General features: G+C 39.3%; 2 protein-coding genes across 2 annotated transcripts in view; both read left to right on the top strand.

Moving 5' to 3' along the window:
• Nucleotides 1-7,877, top strand: part of LOC133418844 (collagen and calcium-binding EGF domain-containing protein 1-like) — a 78,426-nt gene extending 70,549 nt beyond the window's left edge. The window contains exons 8-11 of the mRNA XM_061707717.1: nt 2,237-2,376; nt 4,634-4,669; nt 5,461-5,496; nt 7,533-7,877. Of these exons, the coding sequence (XP_061563701.1) occupies nt 2,237-2,376; nt 4,634-4,669; nt 5,461-5,496; nt 7,533-7,877 (557 nt within the window). The remainder of the gene's footprint in view (nt 1-2,236; nt 2,377-4,633; nt 4,670-5,460; nt 5,497-7,532) is intronic.
• The window catches only part of LOC133418390 (NACHT, LRR and PYD domains-containing protein 4-like), a 398,000-nt gene that overhangs the window by 265,528 nt on the left and 115,410 nt on the right, over nt 1-17,062 (top strand). The window lies entirely within an intron of this gene.

Here is a 17,062-nt window from a genome sequence, read left to right as displayed (position 1 = left end):
TTTACACCCTCGGGGGTACATGCACCAATCCATTGATAATACATAAATCAATAATGAATGGGTAAATACCCGGTAGTTATCCATGAAATGTATAGTAAATACAAGGTAACTACATGGTCATTGAAGTGTAATTAGCTGGTAACTACCTCAAATATAGGTTATCATTTCCTGGTAGTTTGCAGAAAAATACTTAGTAATTACCTGGTACTTACTTAGAAATAATTCATGTAATTTCAGAGTAATTACATGGTAAATTGACTGGTAGTTACCAATATTAACCTAGTAAATACCTGTCATTTCCCTCATAGTTCCATCTAATGTCTTTGTAATTACCTAGTAATGTTTAGTTTAAACAACCAGGTATTTACCATGTAATTACATGGTACAAGAAAATATGTAATAATTACCTAGTACTTACTGGGTAAATTACCCGGTAGTTACCATGTAATTACCTTGCAAATACAAGGTACTACTAGGTAATTACAGTGTAATTACCATGGTATTACCTGGTTATTACTGTACTGTAAAAGAAAGGGTTACCGACGAGATTGCATAACTGGAATAACAGTTATAGTACCAGTTATAGTACCAGTTATAGTACCAGTTATAGTACCAGTAGTACCAGTTATAGTACCAGTTATAGTACCAGTTATAGTACCAGTTATAGTACCAGTAGTACCAGTTATAGTACCAGTTATAGTACCAGTTATAGTACCAGTTATAGTACCAGTAGTACCAGTTATAGTACCAGTTATAGTACCAGTTATAGTACCAGTAGTACCAGTTATAGTACCAGTAGTACCAGTTATAGTACCAGTAGTACCAGTTATAGTACCAGTTATAGTACCAGTAGTACCAGTTATATCTGTATAGCTGTTCCATAACTGTATCTGATGGAGAACTGACATAAACCAGTAGGAACTTTGGTAGATTTAAATGATTATCCTGTCTCGTATTAAAATGGTTCATATCACTGTTGAACGGAAAAAAATCTTTACATGGCAAAGAAAATGAAACTGGCAGGAACAATACTTTGAAAATAAAATTGCAGGTTTGATATGTATTTAACTTAAAGACGGGTAAAATATTGAGTTGTTTTAAAAGAGGGGCAGAATGAGCAGACCAATTAGTGTGTGTGTGGCATAAATCCTGCAGAACCTTTTTTACAACATGAAGTTTATGAAGATGTGTGTTGTAGGTAGCTCCCCAAATAATATTACAGTAAGTGAGATATGGAAATATCAAGCTATAATAAAGAGTTGGGAGTAGGGGTGGGTATTGGGAAGGACCTCACGATACGATACGCATCACGATACTTGAGCCACGATACGATACACATTGCGATATCCCGATTATGCGATATCCCGATTATTATATTCTACATAGTTCATTGAAAAATGTAAAAATGCATTACACATCTTAAAATCCAAGTTGTATAAATGTACATCAGATGATACTGATGGATCTTAAAATCCGAGTTGCACGTTCATCAGATTATAGTGACAATTCATGGGACAAACTGAGTCAAAACAATGTTTTATTATAACTATACAAGCTAACGTTACAACTTATTTGTATATGTTTTTCATATTATTTACATCATATGAAATTAACATTAAATTTAGTATGAGGTTGCTTTAATTATGTGGCAAATGATAATAAACACAAGAAAGATGGAACTAAAACCAAGGACAGGCACAGTGATCAGTCAGTATAGATATAAATCCATAAATAAATAAACCTCTGTCCATTATTTTTCATTTTTTAAGGATAGGCAATTGTGTTATATAAAAAATAAATTATAAAATGAAATAAAACGTGAAATAAAACGCAGGGCCCTCCCAGGGTTGGTAGAGAGTGGCAATGCCCAGGACTGTTAGGTAGGAGCACTGGGTGATAGGATGGGAAAAAAAAAAAAAAAAAAAAATCAGCTGGAAAAGTATCGCGATATATTGCCATATCGATATTTTTGCCCACCCCTAGTTGGGAGACAATTTTCATTCACCAATTTGCCAAAAATACCAATAGATTTAGATATTTCTTTACAGACATGGTTAAACTTTCATGGATAATTACACCAGGAAGGTTGCTGGTGTCACCTGAGTGAGCGGGTCGTCTCCTATAGACAAACCGCTGTTAGATTTACAATATATTTTATTTTTTGATGTAAATATAATAAAATGTGATTGTTTTTATCTCCAGTGATAACGTAACATGGTCCCCTTGTCTCCACCAGGACATCCCGGAGAACCAGGAAGCAGAGGCGACCCGGGCGAGCGGGGTCCTCCGGGCCCCCGGGGGCCGCGGGGGGACATGGGGCCCATGGGCCCCGAGCCGGATCTCAGGCACATCAAGAGGGGCCGCAGGGGCGCGGTGGTGAGAAAAATCACTTCTGGTCCCATTTTCCCCCAAACAGTTCCACAAATATCCCATTATTGTCCACATGTGATTAGTGTAAACTAGGATACGTGGCCCCCGATAACCATAATATCACCATATCTACCATATTCAATAGTGATGCACCGAAACGAAAGTTTGTGGCCGAAACCGAAATCGAAAATAATAATAAACACACAGTTTTTCATTTATTTTGCCAATTTTTTCACCATTGCATAAATCAAATAAATTTGATTTAGGCTTTTCAAAGAAAAACATCTTTTACAAAATTACAAGGTAGAAAATATTTATTGAACATAAAAAACTGAACATTTTTAATTTCCAGCATTATGTTGTTTTGGTTCCACCTCCTGGTGAATGTTGGTAAAATTCTTATGTGGTTACTTTTTGGTTGGCCAACGATTTATGTGGTGTGCAACGTTACGGGACGGAGCGGCCAGTCTATTTCCTTATTTTACAACGTCGTTATTAATTGTTCGTTTTTTTTCCCACTTATTCCACCGAACACCAAAAGTGTTTTTTTTCCATTTTCGGCCGAACAATTTCGGTTACCGAACAATCGGTGCATCACTAATATTCAATATATTGTAAGAAATTTCATCAACAATATATCACGATATATGTGACTGAAAAAGAAAAAATACCCATAAAAAGGAAAACGTCTGTAGTTATGCATTTATTCAATACCAAAACTTCATAGAATGTACAAAGAAAGTGCATTAGTATATTTCCTCACTGCTGCTAGTCTTGTAAATGTAAACTCTGAACAGCTGGACAAATTAAAGTGCACGAACATTAATAACATGTTTTATAAAAACCAGGACAGTGCACTGCTTTGTTTCTAATACTGAAAAGTCAGTAAGCAACTTAATTTTCCATCGTACCTCACTGTCTCCTAGTCTTGTAAATGTAATCACTGAACAGCCGGACAAACTGAAGTGCATGAACAAAATATTGATATTTGCCGTCAGTTTATCGGTTATTTATTGCAGAGAGCACAACAATATATTGCAATATAACAATTTTTTCCCCCACCACTAGTGTAAACTCACTCACAAATTTAGAGGTTTATTTTCCTCGCAAACTGTGAATTTACATCATTTCGCGGCAGCAGAGAGGGAAAAATGAATGAAATCAAAGCCCTAAATCCCCCCCGGTCAGCGGAGTCATCGCAGGGCCGAGAGAAATCCCAGCGTTTGTGAATGAATGAAGTCACGACGGATGAACGAGCCAACACCAGGCTCATGTTCTCACTGCAACAAAAGGCCAGCATGCTTTTCTTCAGAGGTTTACTTGACTCGTTTTTGGTCTTTTAATTTGCAGGTCATTTCATTTCATTTCATTTTTATTCATTCCGATCATGGAAATATGCAAACAAAAGAAACAAACCAGTAAAATGACATCACAATCAAAAGCTTATTCCATAACCAGGAAGAAGAAAATCTTATTCTACCTGCCCTGAAACTAAACTAAACTGAACTAAACTAAACCTGCCCCTCCCTCAAAACTAAACTGAACAATAATAACAGATTCTGCACAATTACTTAGTTAATATCACAAAGAAAGGAAAAAAAAATCAAAGATAGATCGTCTGTCTCCATATGCACATATTATAAATTTAGACTATTACATCCATACATTGCTATTTTTTTCTCTTTAAATTTATTTTTAAACTGAAATATGTTTATACAGCTCTTTAAATCATAATTTAATGAATTCCATAACTTAATTCCAACAACAGAAACATCATCTGCTTTAAAGTTGTTTGGGCAAATAAATGTTTAAAATTACATTTTCTACGACTATCTTCATTATCTGAACTGAAAGTAAAAACATGTATTATAAGTTTTCTGGTAATAATTTACATTTAGCTGTTACATTATTGTGAGTGTCTGTAATTTAACCAAATCATGGAGTTTCAGTTAATCTTTATTCAATAAATAATCTGTTGGTGTTTTCTCTGTAATGCGTATGGTAAATAACTCGAAGTCTTTTCTGTAATAAAAATAAAAGATTCATTCAGGTCAGGTGTGGATAAGAATGTAAAGACTCTTTCACAGAGCGGTACTGACTCGAGTCCCATGTTTCAGGTCCAGGACATGAAATTTGTTGCAACACAATCATATGCACAGGAAAAACAAAGCTGCATAACAACAAAAACCCACATCCTCTGGTTATAAGGAGGCGTCATGCAGCATTAAACTTGCTAATATTCATATCTTAATCATTCCTGCAGGGACCACCCGGGGCAACAGGCAGAGATGGATTAAAGGTATATATTTTTGTTTTTATGTTTTGTCTTTGGCCTCCTGGCGTCTGTGCAGCTCCATGTCCTGGTGTTCACATCACACACGTGTAAAATGATCTGACGAGCAAACGTCATCAAGGTCTTGTTTTCATCCTTACAGACACTGTTAGTAAATTATTTAATAAAGTTATTTTTGTCCATGGCTTTACAGTTTAATTTGCTGATTCTTTTTGTCAGACAAGAATTTTTAGGTTTTCTAAATACCTGACATGTTATGTTATTTAAAAAACCTAAAAATTCTTGTCTGATTAAACTGTTAGCAAATATTACATCAACATATATATTTTCTAAACTCATTAGCGTGTTAAAGACGGACTTAGGTAACTGTTATGAGACCATTCTCCCATAACTCATAGGTTTTGAGTCTAATGCAACTGAACTACTGTACTAAAACATGCTGAACAAAACTGTTCAGAGGCAAAGTGTTGTGATGTGATGTTATGATTTTGGTTTAGTTTTACAAAGTAATTGTATTGAGTTCTACTGCTGTTTATTTTATATTATTTTATTTTTATTTTAGCTTCTTAATTTCTAATTATTGTTTTTTGGTTAAAGGACGATTGTAGAGTAATATGTTTTGGAATGTTTGTCCTTGCTGGACCCCAGGAATACTAGCTCTTGCCAAGGCAAGAGCTAATGGGGATCCGAATAAACAATAAAACAATAAAACAATTCTCGTGCATGGTGCATGCGTTATGACACTGATACAGCTGTGCAGAGATGAGAATCTTCACGTGTTTGTTTCTCGTCTGCAGGGCGACCGCGGAGCTCCAGGACCCAGAGGCCCACCGGTAAGTGTTTCTGGGGATTAAACACATGCATGTTTCTTTATTTGATTTGAAGATTTTATTTCGAACATGCATGTTAAAAAAGAGTACAAAAGAGTCCTACCCCTGAATCTACATACATTCTTACATATAACAAGACAAGTTTCAATAAGCTTACTTATAAAACACACATACCTACTTTAATAACTGTTCACTACAGTGATATAATAGTCAATTATATGTATCTATAAATATAGTCAAAATCAAAGCAAATCAAAGCAAACAAAAGAAAACAAAACAAAAGCCCAGCCTTTAGTTGTGCTACTATGTATGTATGTAATAATAATAATAATTAAAGCTGCAAGCAGCGATGAACGGGCCCTGGCACTCATGGCCACCGTCCCCCTCCCGGGTTCTCCCCACATTCCATGGCAAACCATTCAAAAGTTACTGCAGAAAGGAACTATCAAATATGGACCAATCAGAAGAAGAGGCTGGGCCAATTCAGGCCAATGAAGGTCAAGGACTCAAAACCGAGTCAGATGACGCCACCCATGACTCTTTATATCAAACCATTCAAAAGTTATGGAAGAAAGTAGGAACTATCAAATATGGACCAATCAGATGAAGGGTGGGCGCGCTTTTTGGCGTTTATTGTCGCCACGGTAAGAGAAAAGTAATGCCCATCGTCGCAGGATGGAGACGCACATTTTGATGTATAACACACCTGGGTGCACATTACGGTTCGGGCCGTATTAACTGCCGAAAAAATGGCATAAATTGCTCCAAAATTACGCGATTAATTCAAAATGGCCGACTTCCTGTTGGGTTTCAGCCATGGCGCCAAGAGACTTTTCTTTAAGTTGTGACATGATACAGGTGTGTAGTGATTTTCGTGCATGTACGTCAAACCGTATTGTGGGACTTGAGGAACAAAGTTTTCTAGGGGGCGCTGTTGAGCCGTTAGGCCACGCCCATTAATGCAAACCATTACATATCAAATATTTAGCCAGGCCTGGATTGGTGATAAATTTGATGACTTTTGGGGCACGTTTAGGGGGAAAAAAGGCCTTCATTTAGTCGGAAAAAATAAAAAAACATTTCCTACAGATACAATAGGGCCCTAGCACTGTAAGTGCTCGGGCCCTAATAATAATGCATAGTATTACATTATCATTACTTTACTATAATACTACAATATTATAGAGAACAATAGACAGCAATGGTATAACTATATACTTGAATAACTATATAAGAGTAGATTATATACATAAACATTACTATAAATCTATATATCGACATATCTACATATAACTATAAATCAGTATATATTAATAGAGGTATATATACACAAATACTGTATGTATAATACAACTCAATATATCCATATACATACGTACATATAACATATCTGTATCCATAATATTACGACGGAGTATTAGGGCCGAACTAAGACAAAACAAAAAATAGGAAATTACGAGAAAAAAGTCATAATGTTGCGAGAATAAAGTCGTAATAGAATAAAGTCGTAATATTATGAGGATAAAGTAATATGAGAATAAAGTCGTAATTTATGAGAATAAAGTCGTAATATTACGAGAATAAAGTCGTAATTTATGAGAATAAAGTCGTAACATTACGAGAATAAAGTCGTAAAATTACGAGAATAAAGTGTTAATTTATGCGAACTCTAACAGGAAGAGTGTGTTAAAATGTTGAATATTGAGCATGTTGTGAAGTTATATTTATATATTTATAATATATTTAATATTACGATTTTATTCTCGTAATATTACAACTTTATTCTCATATTATTATGACTTTATTTTCGTAATTTCCTTCTTTTTTTTTCTTAGTTTGGCCCTTATACTCCGTCGTATAATATACATCTATATATCTACATATATTAATAAATGGAAACATCTACATGTTTATTCCCATCTGTATTTTGAATAGAATGTTTTTTAAATTGTGATATGTTTTATGTGATATGTTAAGCTTTGATTGTTGTTTTCTAATCTCTGATCTATGCAAAGTCTCTCTGAAACTCTCTGAAACAGATTCAGAGCAGATTAAGCAGCTTCCTGTGTCTGCAGGGGCCGCCGGGATCCTTCGACTTCCTGCTGCTGATGATGGCCGACATCCGCAACGACATCACGGAGCTGCAGGAGAAGGTGTTCGGCGCGCGGCGCGGCCTGACGCTGGACGGCCCGGCGCTGGACGGCCCGGCGCTGGACGGCCCGGCGCTGGACGGCCTGACGCTGGACGGCCCGGCGCTGGACGGCCCGGCGCTGGACGGCCCGGCGCTGGACGGCCCGGCGCTGGACGGCCCGGCCCAGGCCAGCGGGGAGCTGGACTCGGGGGAGTGGGGCTCCGCACACGGAGAGCTCCCGCTCAACACCTGACGCCACACCAAACCGGACCTTCTTAGTTGACAACACATGCTGGAGATCCAACCCGTCGACACGTTAATCCTCCCTCACCTCACCGCCGGGCCCAGCAGGCCGCGGCGCGGCGCCCGCACACGGGCGGGACGGTCAAACGGGAGGGACTAACGTAAACCCCCCTAAACCACTACAAGCACTGTTTTCCTGCAGCCTGTTGTGCGGCGTGGACGTGAGCGAGGGACGTGCGTGCGGGACGGGGAGGGAGAAAGACGCAGCGTGAGCTTTTATGAGCTGAACCACTTCAAACGATGAACTTTATCGTCTCCATCTCTTCCTGCTCCCGAGTCTGTCCGTCCGCCGACGCTCTGTGGTGCCGGCGACGGCGCGCCTGCAGGGCTTTAGTAAAAAACGACGTGGGACCCGCACCGTTCACCTCCTCTGCACCTGCCTGCGTTGTGAGCTCGGTCCGGCACCGACGCCTGAGCCGCGCGGCTCTTTCTCTGAGGCACAAGAAACCACGACAACGGCATCGTTCAACCGCTAATCTGTAAACCGCTGGAATCTGCTGCACGGAAATGCAGCACAAGACACAGGAAATGGTTTTGGATGACAAAAACCTCTAAAATCAAAATAGATTTTCACTCCAGGGAACAATATATTGCCTTTTAACCTATATTTTCAAAGGAAATTGATTGTTAAATTTCCATTTGGACAACTGTTGCACATATTCTTTTACTCACAGTTGATCCAAACATGTCGGACAGAGAAGGAAAGCTGCTCTAAAGTTATCGTTTTCTTTCTGTTAACTAAAAAGCAGATTCCAATAAAGGGTGCCCCAACAATAAAGGGCTGTTTTGCTCATGAAATGAATAATTTTGTGAGTTTTAGAAGTTTTGTTTGCTTGAGTGCGTGACGAAGGCTGTGGGCCAGTGTTTCTCAGTCCTGATCCGCTGCCCTGCGAGTGTTACACGTTTCTCTTTAACTACACCTGGCTCAGACTTACCTGCATGACTGATGATCGTTTATCACATTATTTATTCAGCACCACCAGCAGAGGACGCCAAGTCCCAGATAATCCCCTAAAACCGCTGTCCTGCCAAAAAGTGATTTCCTGCCAGAATCTGATTTCTCACCTGAAAATGGGTCTTTTTACCTGCCAGAAATTGATTGAAGGTCAAATACAGTTAATGAAAAGTTGTTTCTGCCTAAATATGATTTGATCTCATTCTTGAGCTTCATAATATAAACACTAGAGCTCACAGGATTGCTTTTAACTCTTTTAAAGGACCATTACAACACAAAATAGGCATTTTCACCTGCCAAAAATGGATTGAAGGCCAAATACAGTTAATGAAAAGTTGTTTCTGCCTAAATATGATTTGATCTCATTCTTGAGCTTCATAATCTGAAAATCTGACGTTTTAACGCTGTCGCTCCCGCGGCCACAAATCAGATTCTGGCATGCAATCACTTTTTGGCACGACACCGGCATCTGCAGCGGTGCATATTCATATTGGTTACTTCCAGGAAAGTATTCACACCAAACCAAAGGTTTTCTCACATCGGCCAACCACAAGTCTTCACGGTTTTCCCAAAAGTGCAATTATAGGAAATACTGAAAGCCCTTCTGCAAATAAAAACTGTTATAAGTCTTGTTCACGTGTCCATAAGAGGTTTTTTCTTTCTTTAATAAGACACTTTGGGACCAGAATCATGGCCGTGTGTTCCGTCACCTACGGGCCCAGATAGATCAGCCAGGCGTGTGTGTGATGGAAAAACCTGTAAAACACTTAATACTGGGTTCTGGATTGATTTGCACGACTTATTAAAAACTGACTGAATATAAAGTGGGAACTAACAGCAGAGGTCGGTACCAGAACGGTGGAGAAGCTACTCGTGAGTTTTGCTGTTGTAGTAATTATCGGCAGGCCGGACAGGTTTCAGGAGGAAAAGCAATAAATCAGGTTGTGTAAGTCGGAAGTTTTTTTATTAGTTTATTTGTGTCTCTTAAAACATTAGAGATGTTTTTTTGTTCTTTCTGCTAAACTAATCGTAGAAATCTGACAGTATTAAAAGCCGATGTTTGGGAGATGCCGTTAGTGGGAGCGGGCCGTGCAGGAGTGTAGCACCCTATAATGTCATAATTTCCTATAATGTAATAATTACCTATAATGTAATAATTTCCTATAATGTAATAATTTCCTGAAAATGTAATAACGCCTGAAAATGTAATAAAATTTGCACTTAATTCAATCGAAAATATAATAAAACCCAATAATGTAATAACTTCACCAATAATGTAATAAAATATCCTGACTGATATTGTAATAACATTTTTACCAATAATGTAATACCTTATTACGTTATTGGGAATTTATTACATGGAACTCAAAGTCTGTAATTTAACCCAATAATCATTCTGGAGTTTCAAATCCAGCGTATAAAACATTCTTAGATACTTAAAACACAAAATGTAGAACTCTGGACTGAAAATAAACATATATATTACATTATTTGTCAAGTATTACATTATCAGTTTTGGAAAAAAAGACCCACCTGAAAATGTAATAAATTCCCAATAATTTAATAAGGCATTACATTATCGGTAAAAATGTTATTACAATATCAATCAGGTTATTTGATTACATTATTGGACAAGTTATCACATTATTGGATTTTATTACATTTTCAATTGAGTTAAGTGCAAATTTTATATTTTATCAATTATTATTGAGAGTATACTCAGAGTATACTCATCCCATGCTTTTCTTGAAATTTGCTCTCTGGTTTAAACATTTACAGCTGAATTACCCAATATTAGAGCTGAGTCAGCAACTTTTCCTGGACAGCAGAAATGTAGTCGAGGACTTTAATCCTAATAACAAAGCAGAATTTCAAGCAACAACACATTTTATTGTGTTTTTATACCACATACTACTACGAGTGTTTCCTGTTTTTAGCACAAATACATCCACATGTGCTAATGTTGTTATTAATCCCCTTCAGCTATGACAATATTCAGTTCATAATAGCTGTTTACGTGTATTCTTTAATCGTTATTATTAACGTTATCCAGAGAATGGTCTCCATTGAGTTCATATGACAGTATTCTTGATATTTGATGCTATGAAGGAATGCTGGAGAGGAACTTTAAGTATCCTGATGTGAGTGCGGAGCCGCCGCGCGGCTGGGGTTGTTGTGGAAGGCGTGTGAGCGGTGGAGGTCAGAGGTCAGAGGTCGAATTCTCGGGTCTCCACCATAGACATTTATACGTATACGGTCCATCGAGCGCTGAGCCGTACGTCAACGTCGCCGCCATATTGGATGTTCAAGACTGTAAACTAATACAAGTTAATGAACTTATTTTCATAAAGAGCCTTTCTACAAAGAAATGTACGTTTTACGTCTCATTTATTCATTCACACACGCACTAATATACTTGGGAAACAGTTAGGCACCAAATATAATATATTTAATTTTCTCAGATGGTAAAAATAAGAACTTTATTGATCCCACATAGGAGTAATTCATGTTATATCAGCTATAGAGAACAAGGTAGTGCTGAAAAACAATATATATCCCCCCTCACAAAAATAAGAAAAATACAGAAACATATTTTCTCATCAACAAAACATATTTTTAAATTTTCAAGTACAAAATAACATATTTTAACTATTTTTCAGATTTTTTCAATGATTTTATTGTCTGAAAAATGGTTCAAATATTAAAATGCTATTTTTCTCTATTTTTCTTATTTTTGTGAGGGGTATATATATTGTTTTTCGGTTTTTTGTTTTTGGTGCCTAACTGTTTCCCAAGTATATTAGTGCGTGTGTGAATGAATAAATGAGACGTAAAACGTACATTTCTTTGTAGAAAGGCTCTTTATGAAAATAAGTCCATTCACTTGTATTAGTTTACAGTCTTGAACATCCAAGATGGCGGCGACGTTGACGTATCACAGCAGCAGCAAAACCACTCGATGGGCGTCTACGTAAATATGTCTGTGGGCTGGAACCCGCCACCAGAGAGAAGGTGAAACCACAGCACGTCTGAGGAAGAGAAGCTCGGCGTCTGATCCAGGCTGTGTGGCTTTCACCGGGTTTACAGCTTTGATGCGCTGTTCTGACCATTTCTGCTCCTTTGCCAAAAAATGCTCCCTAATGGTTTTCTACCTTTGTAGAGCTACAACTTTACTGTGTTTTACTCCCTAAACCACTTTCTTGTCTCTTACCAGGCCGTCATTGTAAATAAGAATGTTCTTAATGACCTGCCTGGTTAAATAAAGGCCAATTACTGAATGAATATCAAATAAAGCCATAGAATTGTTGCTTTTTTTCCCCTTTATCGTATAATGTTCACAAAGTGTAATGTGATTCATGTCATGGGTCGTGTATGTTTGAAGGATCAAATACTCAATATCCCATGTTATCTATTTAGCGTGGCAATCAAACTTTAAAAAAACGACTGTGCGCATGCGCAGGACCACAAAGTAGCATTTCTCGGCAGGGAGCAGAAAAATGCAGAACACCGGCTGAAAGGTCTGGGTGAATTCTGCTGAAATATTTCTGTCCCAAGAAAAACAGCATAAAAAAATTCCAGCTACGCATTTATGAGTTTGTGTTGATGAGTTATAATTTATGTAAGAGTATAGTGTGTGTGTGTGTGTGTGTGTGTGTGTGTGTGTGTGTGTGTGTGTGTGTGTGTGTGTGTGCGTGTGTGTGTGTGTGTGTGTGTGTGTGTAGCTCCGCCCCCTGCCGTGCGGTCACTGCTCTCAGTACAATCGTTGCCACGACGATGGGAATCAGGAAAAACAACATGAAACAGTTTAAGAACGTGTCAGAGAGAGAGAGATTATCTCACTTCCTTCACGGCTTGTCATGCGACGAGGCCTTTCCTCTCGGCCTGACGGGACGGCAGAGGTGTAGTCAGCAAAATGCACCCATACGGCACCTCCATCCTCAACCAAGAATCAGCCATTTAAAAGTTATTAGGGCCCGAGCACTGACAGTGCTAGGGCCCTATTGTATCTGTAGGAATTATTTTCCTCGTTTTTATTTTTCCAACGAAATGAGGGCCTTTTTTCCCCCTAAACGTGCCCCAAAATTCACCAAATTCTGCACAAAGCCAGGCCTGGTGATAAATGTGATATTTAATGGTTTGCATTAATGGGCGTGGCCTAACGGCTCAACAGCGCCCCCTAGAAAACTTTGTGTCTCAAGCCCCATAATACGGTTCGATGTACATGCACGAAGATCGGTACACACCTGTATCATGTTGCAACTTAAAAAAGAAAAGTCTCTTGGAGCCATGGCCCAAACCCAACAGGAAGTCGGCCATTTTGAATTAATCGCGTAATTTTGGCGCAATTTATGCCATTCCTTCAGCAGTTAATACGGCCTGAACCGTAACGTGCACCCAGGTGTGTTATACATCAAAATGTGCGTCTCCATCCTGCGACGATGGGCATTACTTTTCTTAGTCAAAAGCGTTACCGTGGCGACGCTAGACGCCAAAAAGCGCCCCCCCTTCATCTGATTGTTCGATATGTGATAGTTCCTACTTTCTGCAATAACCTTTGAATGGTTTGACATAAAGACTCATGGTGGTGTCATCGGACATGGTTTTTAGTCCTTGACCTTCATTGATGAAAATTGCATGTGCGAGGGCCCGTTCATCGCTGCTTGCAGCTTTAATTTTTATTTATTATTACATCATCCAGAACAACTCTGGGTGATTTTTCCCTTCTATTTTTCTCCCAGCGACAGTAAATAAGATGTCATTGCTTTGATAAGGAGATACACGTCAACTATTTCTATTTAAAACTCAAAAAGGAAATAAATAAAAAACAACAATCAGAAGCTACCAGACTTTTCAATTGAGAGCATAAGGATGACGAACTCCACTCGTGTTGTGCAGCGAGTGGTGCTGTGTAACTGTTTGCTGACATCTTTAGATGAGAGTGGAGATACAACAGATAAAGCTCTGCCAGATGTTTCCTAGAATGGGAAGAATTTCCGCAGCGGCACGCTGTGGTCCGTCCATAAATACATCTCCTGCACGCCAGGGCGGCCGTTCAAAGAGCCGGCTCCCTTACATAATATATACTTTAGAGGAGTGGGCGTTGGCGTGTGTGTCTGTCGGGGGGGGGTGTGGCTTCAGGGGAAACATCAATCGTGAATGTTTTTGAATGATGTTTCACTTTATTTCCCAGGGAGGTAATAGAGCCTTTGATATCTTTCCTTTTGGATGATTAAAGAAGTAAAGACTCCCGAGAGACTCGGCCGGCAGCTCATCTAGGTCACGGTCGTCTGACAATTAATCAGGTCAGACAATATAAGAGCGTAACGGTGCAGAATAACCTTCACGCAGAGGAGTTTCAACGCTTTATAAGCTATTTCATCGTAGTAGGGGAGAACTGTCTCAGCTGACGACGCTGGGGACGCTGCAGCCGCGACCCCGTCGCGACCCCGCCGCGACCCCCATCGCCACGCAAGCCGATAGGCGGGCACAAACGGGTCTGTTGTCCCGGGCCCAGGGTAGGGGGCACAGAACTGGGCCCTCATTATTTTTTTTTTTCTATTTTTTTTCAAATTTTTTTTTTTTTATTCTCATTAAATTATGGAATCTTTTTTAAAAATGTTTCAAAATATGCCTATTTGTGGAAAAAAATATATAGTAGTATTTGAGTTACAAAAAAGCTTATTTGTTTTATTCCTAATTGTGTTTTTTTTTTTTTTTTTTTTCATCTTAGCTCCCTCCCCTTACCCCCCTAGGCTGCACTTGTAAATAAGAAATTTGTTCTTAAATTGCTTGCCTGGTTAAATAAAGGTTAAATAAAAATAATTTAAAAAAATGTCACAAGGTGTGGTTGTTGAGGACCCAAACGCAGGAGAGCAGGAGGCAGGAGTTTGCAACAAAACAGGATTTATTGAGCAAAAACAAAACCAAAAACGCTGCTGGGCAGGATCAAAAGCAAAACAAAAAACTGGAAGCCAAAAACGACGAGGAGACATGGAGGGAGAAAACAGTACGGTCCGACAGGGAACAAGGGAATGACAAGACAAGATATACACAGGGGATAACGAGACACGACGAGACACAGGTGCAGACAATCAGGGCAGATGGGACACAGGAGGGACAGAACTGAAACTCAAACTGGGGGGAAGTGTCAAACCCTGACAAATTGTCCTTGTGGTCAAGAACCCCCAACACAAAAATGGTTTGCCGCTGATCAAAATTTGACGTTATCATTTAATTCAACCATTAGAATGGTCAAAATGTCCGGTCAGCACAAGTCCGGTGCTCAGAAAAGAAGAGAAAAGAGAAGAAGAGAAGAAGAAAATAGAGGCCTCAGAGATTCTCTACACAAATATTTTAAAAAGGTGGTGACGGTGAAGCTGGAATTAATAAAGTCAGCGTAGAGCAAGGTAAGAAACAGTTACAACGTTTACCAACCTTGTAACTTAGGCCCCGTTTACACAGAGCCGGGTATTTACAAAAACGGATATTTCCCCCTCTACGTTTTGAAAAATTCCAACGTTTACACGAGATCGTTTTCAAAATATCCTCGTTTACACGAACCCGCATAAATATCTGTTAAGGTGCTATGAGCAGCCAGACCTGCAGGGGGCAGTGTAACGAGAAGATAAAGTCATGCTAGCCAATCAGAATCCTGGAAAAAAACATCAACAAATGACACGTGTGAAGCCTGAATAATATGGTTCTGCGTTAAATCAACGGCGTAGCCTACGTACGTACGGTGGCGTCGCCGCGTAGCCTACGCCGTAGCTCTGCGTTGGTGTAACGCGGAACCATAAATCAGCCGGGACTGCAGTTACTTCCAAGATGAACGAGAGTCTTTGGTTTGGAGTGACAGAGAACTGGAGTTACTTTTAAGTGTGACGTTAGAATATAAAACAGGTAAAATACAAGAAAATATTGACGGTTACAAACTCATTGTAAACACAGATGTCACTCATGACGCTGGTGACGTTTCTGTCTCATAATGTGACGTTCTGAAGCCTAAATCTCCGTTTCTCTCCGTTTACAAGCAAACGTGAAAACAGAGTTTTTGAAAATCTCCACTTTGGCCGGAGTTTTCAGAAATGATGGTTTTTGGAGACTTTGAGCTTCGTTTTCGTGTAAACGAACGACCAAAACGCATGAAAACACCACCGTTTTTGCTCCGTGGAAACGGGGCCTTTAACCTAACTGGCTAGCTCTAATGTTAACGTCCATTAGCTTGTATAAAAACCTGAAGAGCAGAGGGAGAGGAGAGGAGACTCCTCCAAACCCTTCACTACTGGATATTAAAGTAAAAAGAGTCTAACTTGCACATTACAAGGATATCCTGCACATAGCTGTCAGCAAACAGGCATTATTCAGCCACGTCTACTATAATAAATCTACATTTACACTCATTTGTTTTATTTATTTATTATTTTCTTTAACCCTGCAGAAACATGATAGGTGCAGAGTTGCAGTTTTTTCACCTTGGGGTTGAGTTTTAAACGTAAAAACGACACGGCTTCTTCAGCTTGATCAGCGACATCAACGGTTTACGAGGTCAACAAAGCTGCACATTTTTATTTCATACAATAAAATTCATCCTTAGCAGCTGGGAAACCCGTTCAAGATTGGATGCACATGAGACACGTCTCTTTTACTTGAACAGATTTAGCTCGTCATGTTAGGACAAAAGTCAGATTAAAATCCCGGAGCTTCTTCTTCTTCTTCTCCAAAATGTAACTGACACATTATAAATATATTGTGCTTGACTAAATGAAAACTTTCACAAACTGAAACCTTTTTGGCAGAACCGGTCCGGCGTGGGGCGGCGTGGTGATCCGGTTAGCGCCGGGGCCTCACGGAGAGAAGCTTGCTTGTTGAAATCCCAGCAGGAGTCCTCCCGTGCCGAGGTTAGCGTGTTCCCCCCTGCGCTGCTGCAGGTTTTCTGTAGGTTTCCTCCAGGTTTTCTGCAGGTTTTCTGCAGGTTTTCTGCAGGTTTTCTGCAGGTTTTCTGCATGTTTTCTGCAGGTTTTCTGCAGGTTTTCTGCAGGTTTTCTGCAGGTTTTCTGTAGGTTTTCTGCAGGTTTTCTGTAGGTTTTCTCCAGGTTTTCTCCAGGTTTTCTCCAGGTCCTCCAGCTTCCTCCCAGGATCAGATATCAGGTTGCATCCATGAGTGCACGTAGATGTGAAAA

This window comes from Cololabis saira, chromosome 2 (assembly GCF_033807715.1).
Source record: "Cololabis saira isolate AMF1-May2022 chromosome 2, fColSai1.1, whole genome shotgun sequence".
NCBI lineage: Eukaryota > Metazoa > Chordata > Actinopteri > Beloniformes > Belonidae > Cololabis > Cololabis saira.
Note: the sequence above shows the minus strand (reverse complement) of the source record. Positions and strands in the feature narration are given on the sequence as shown.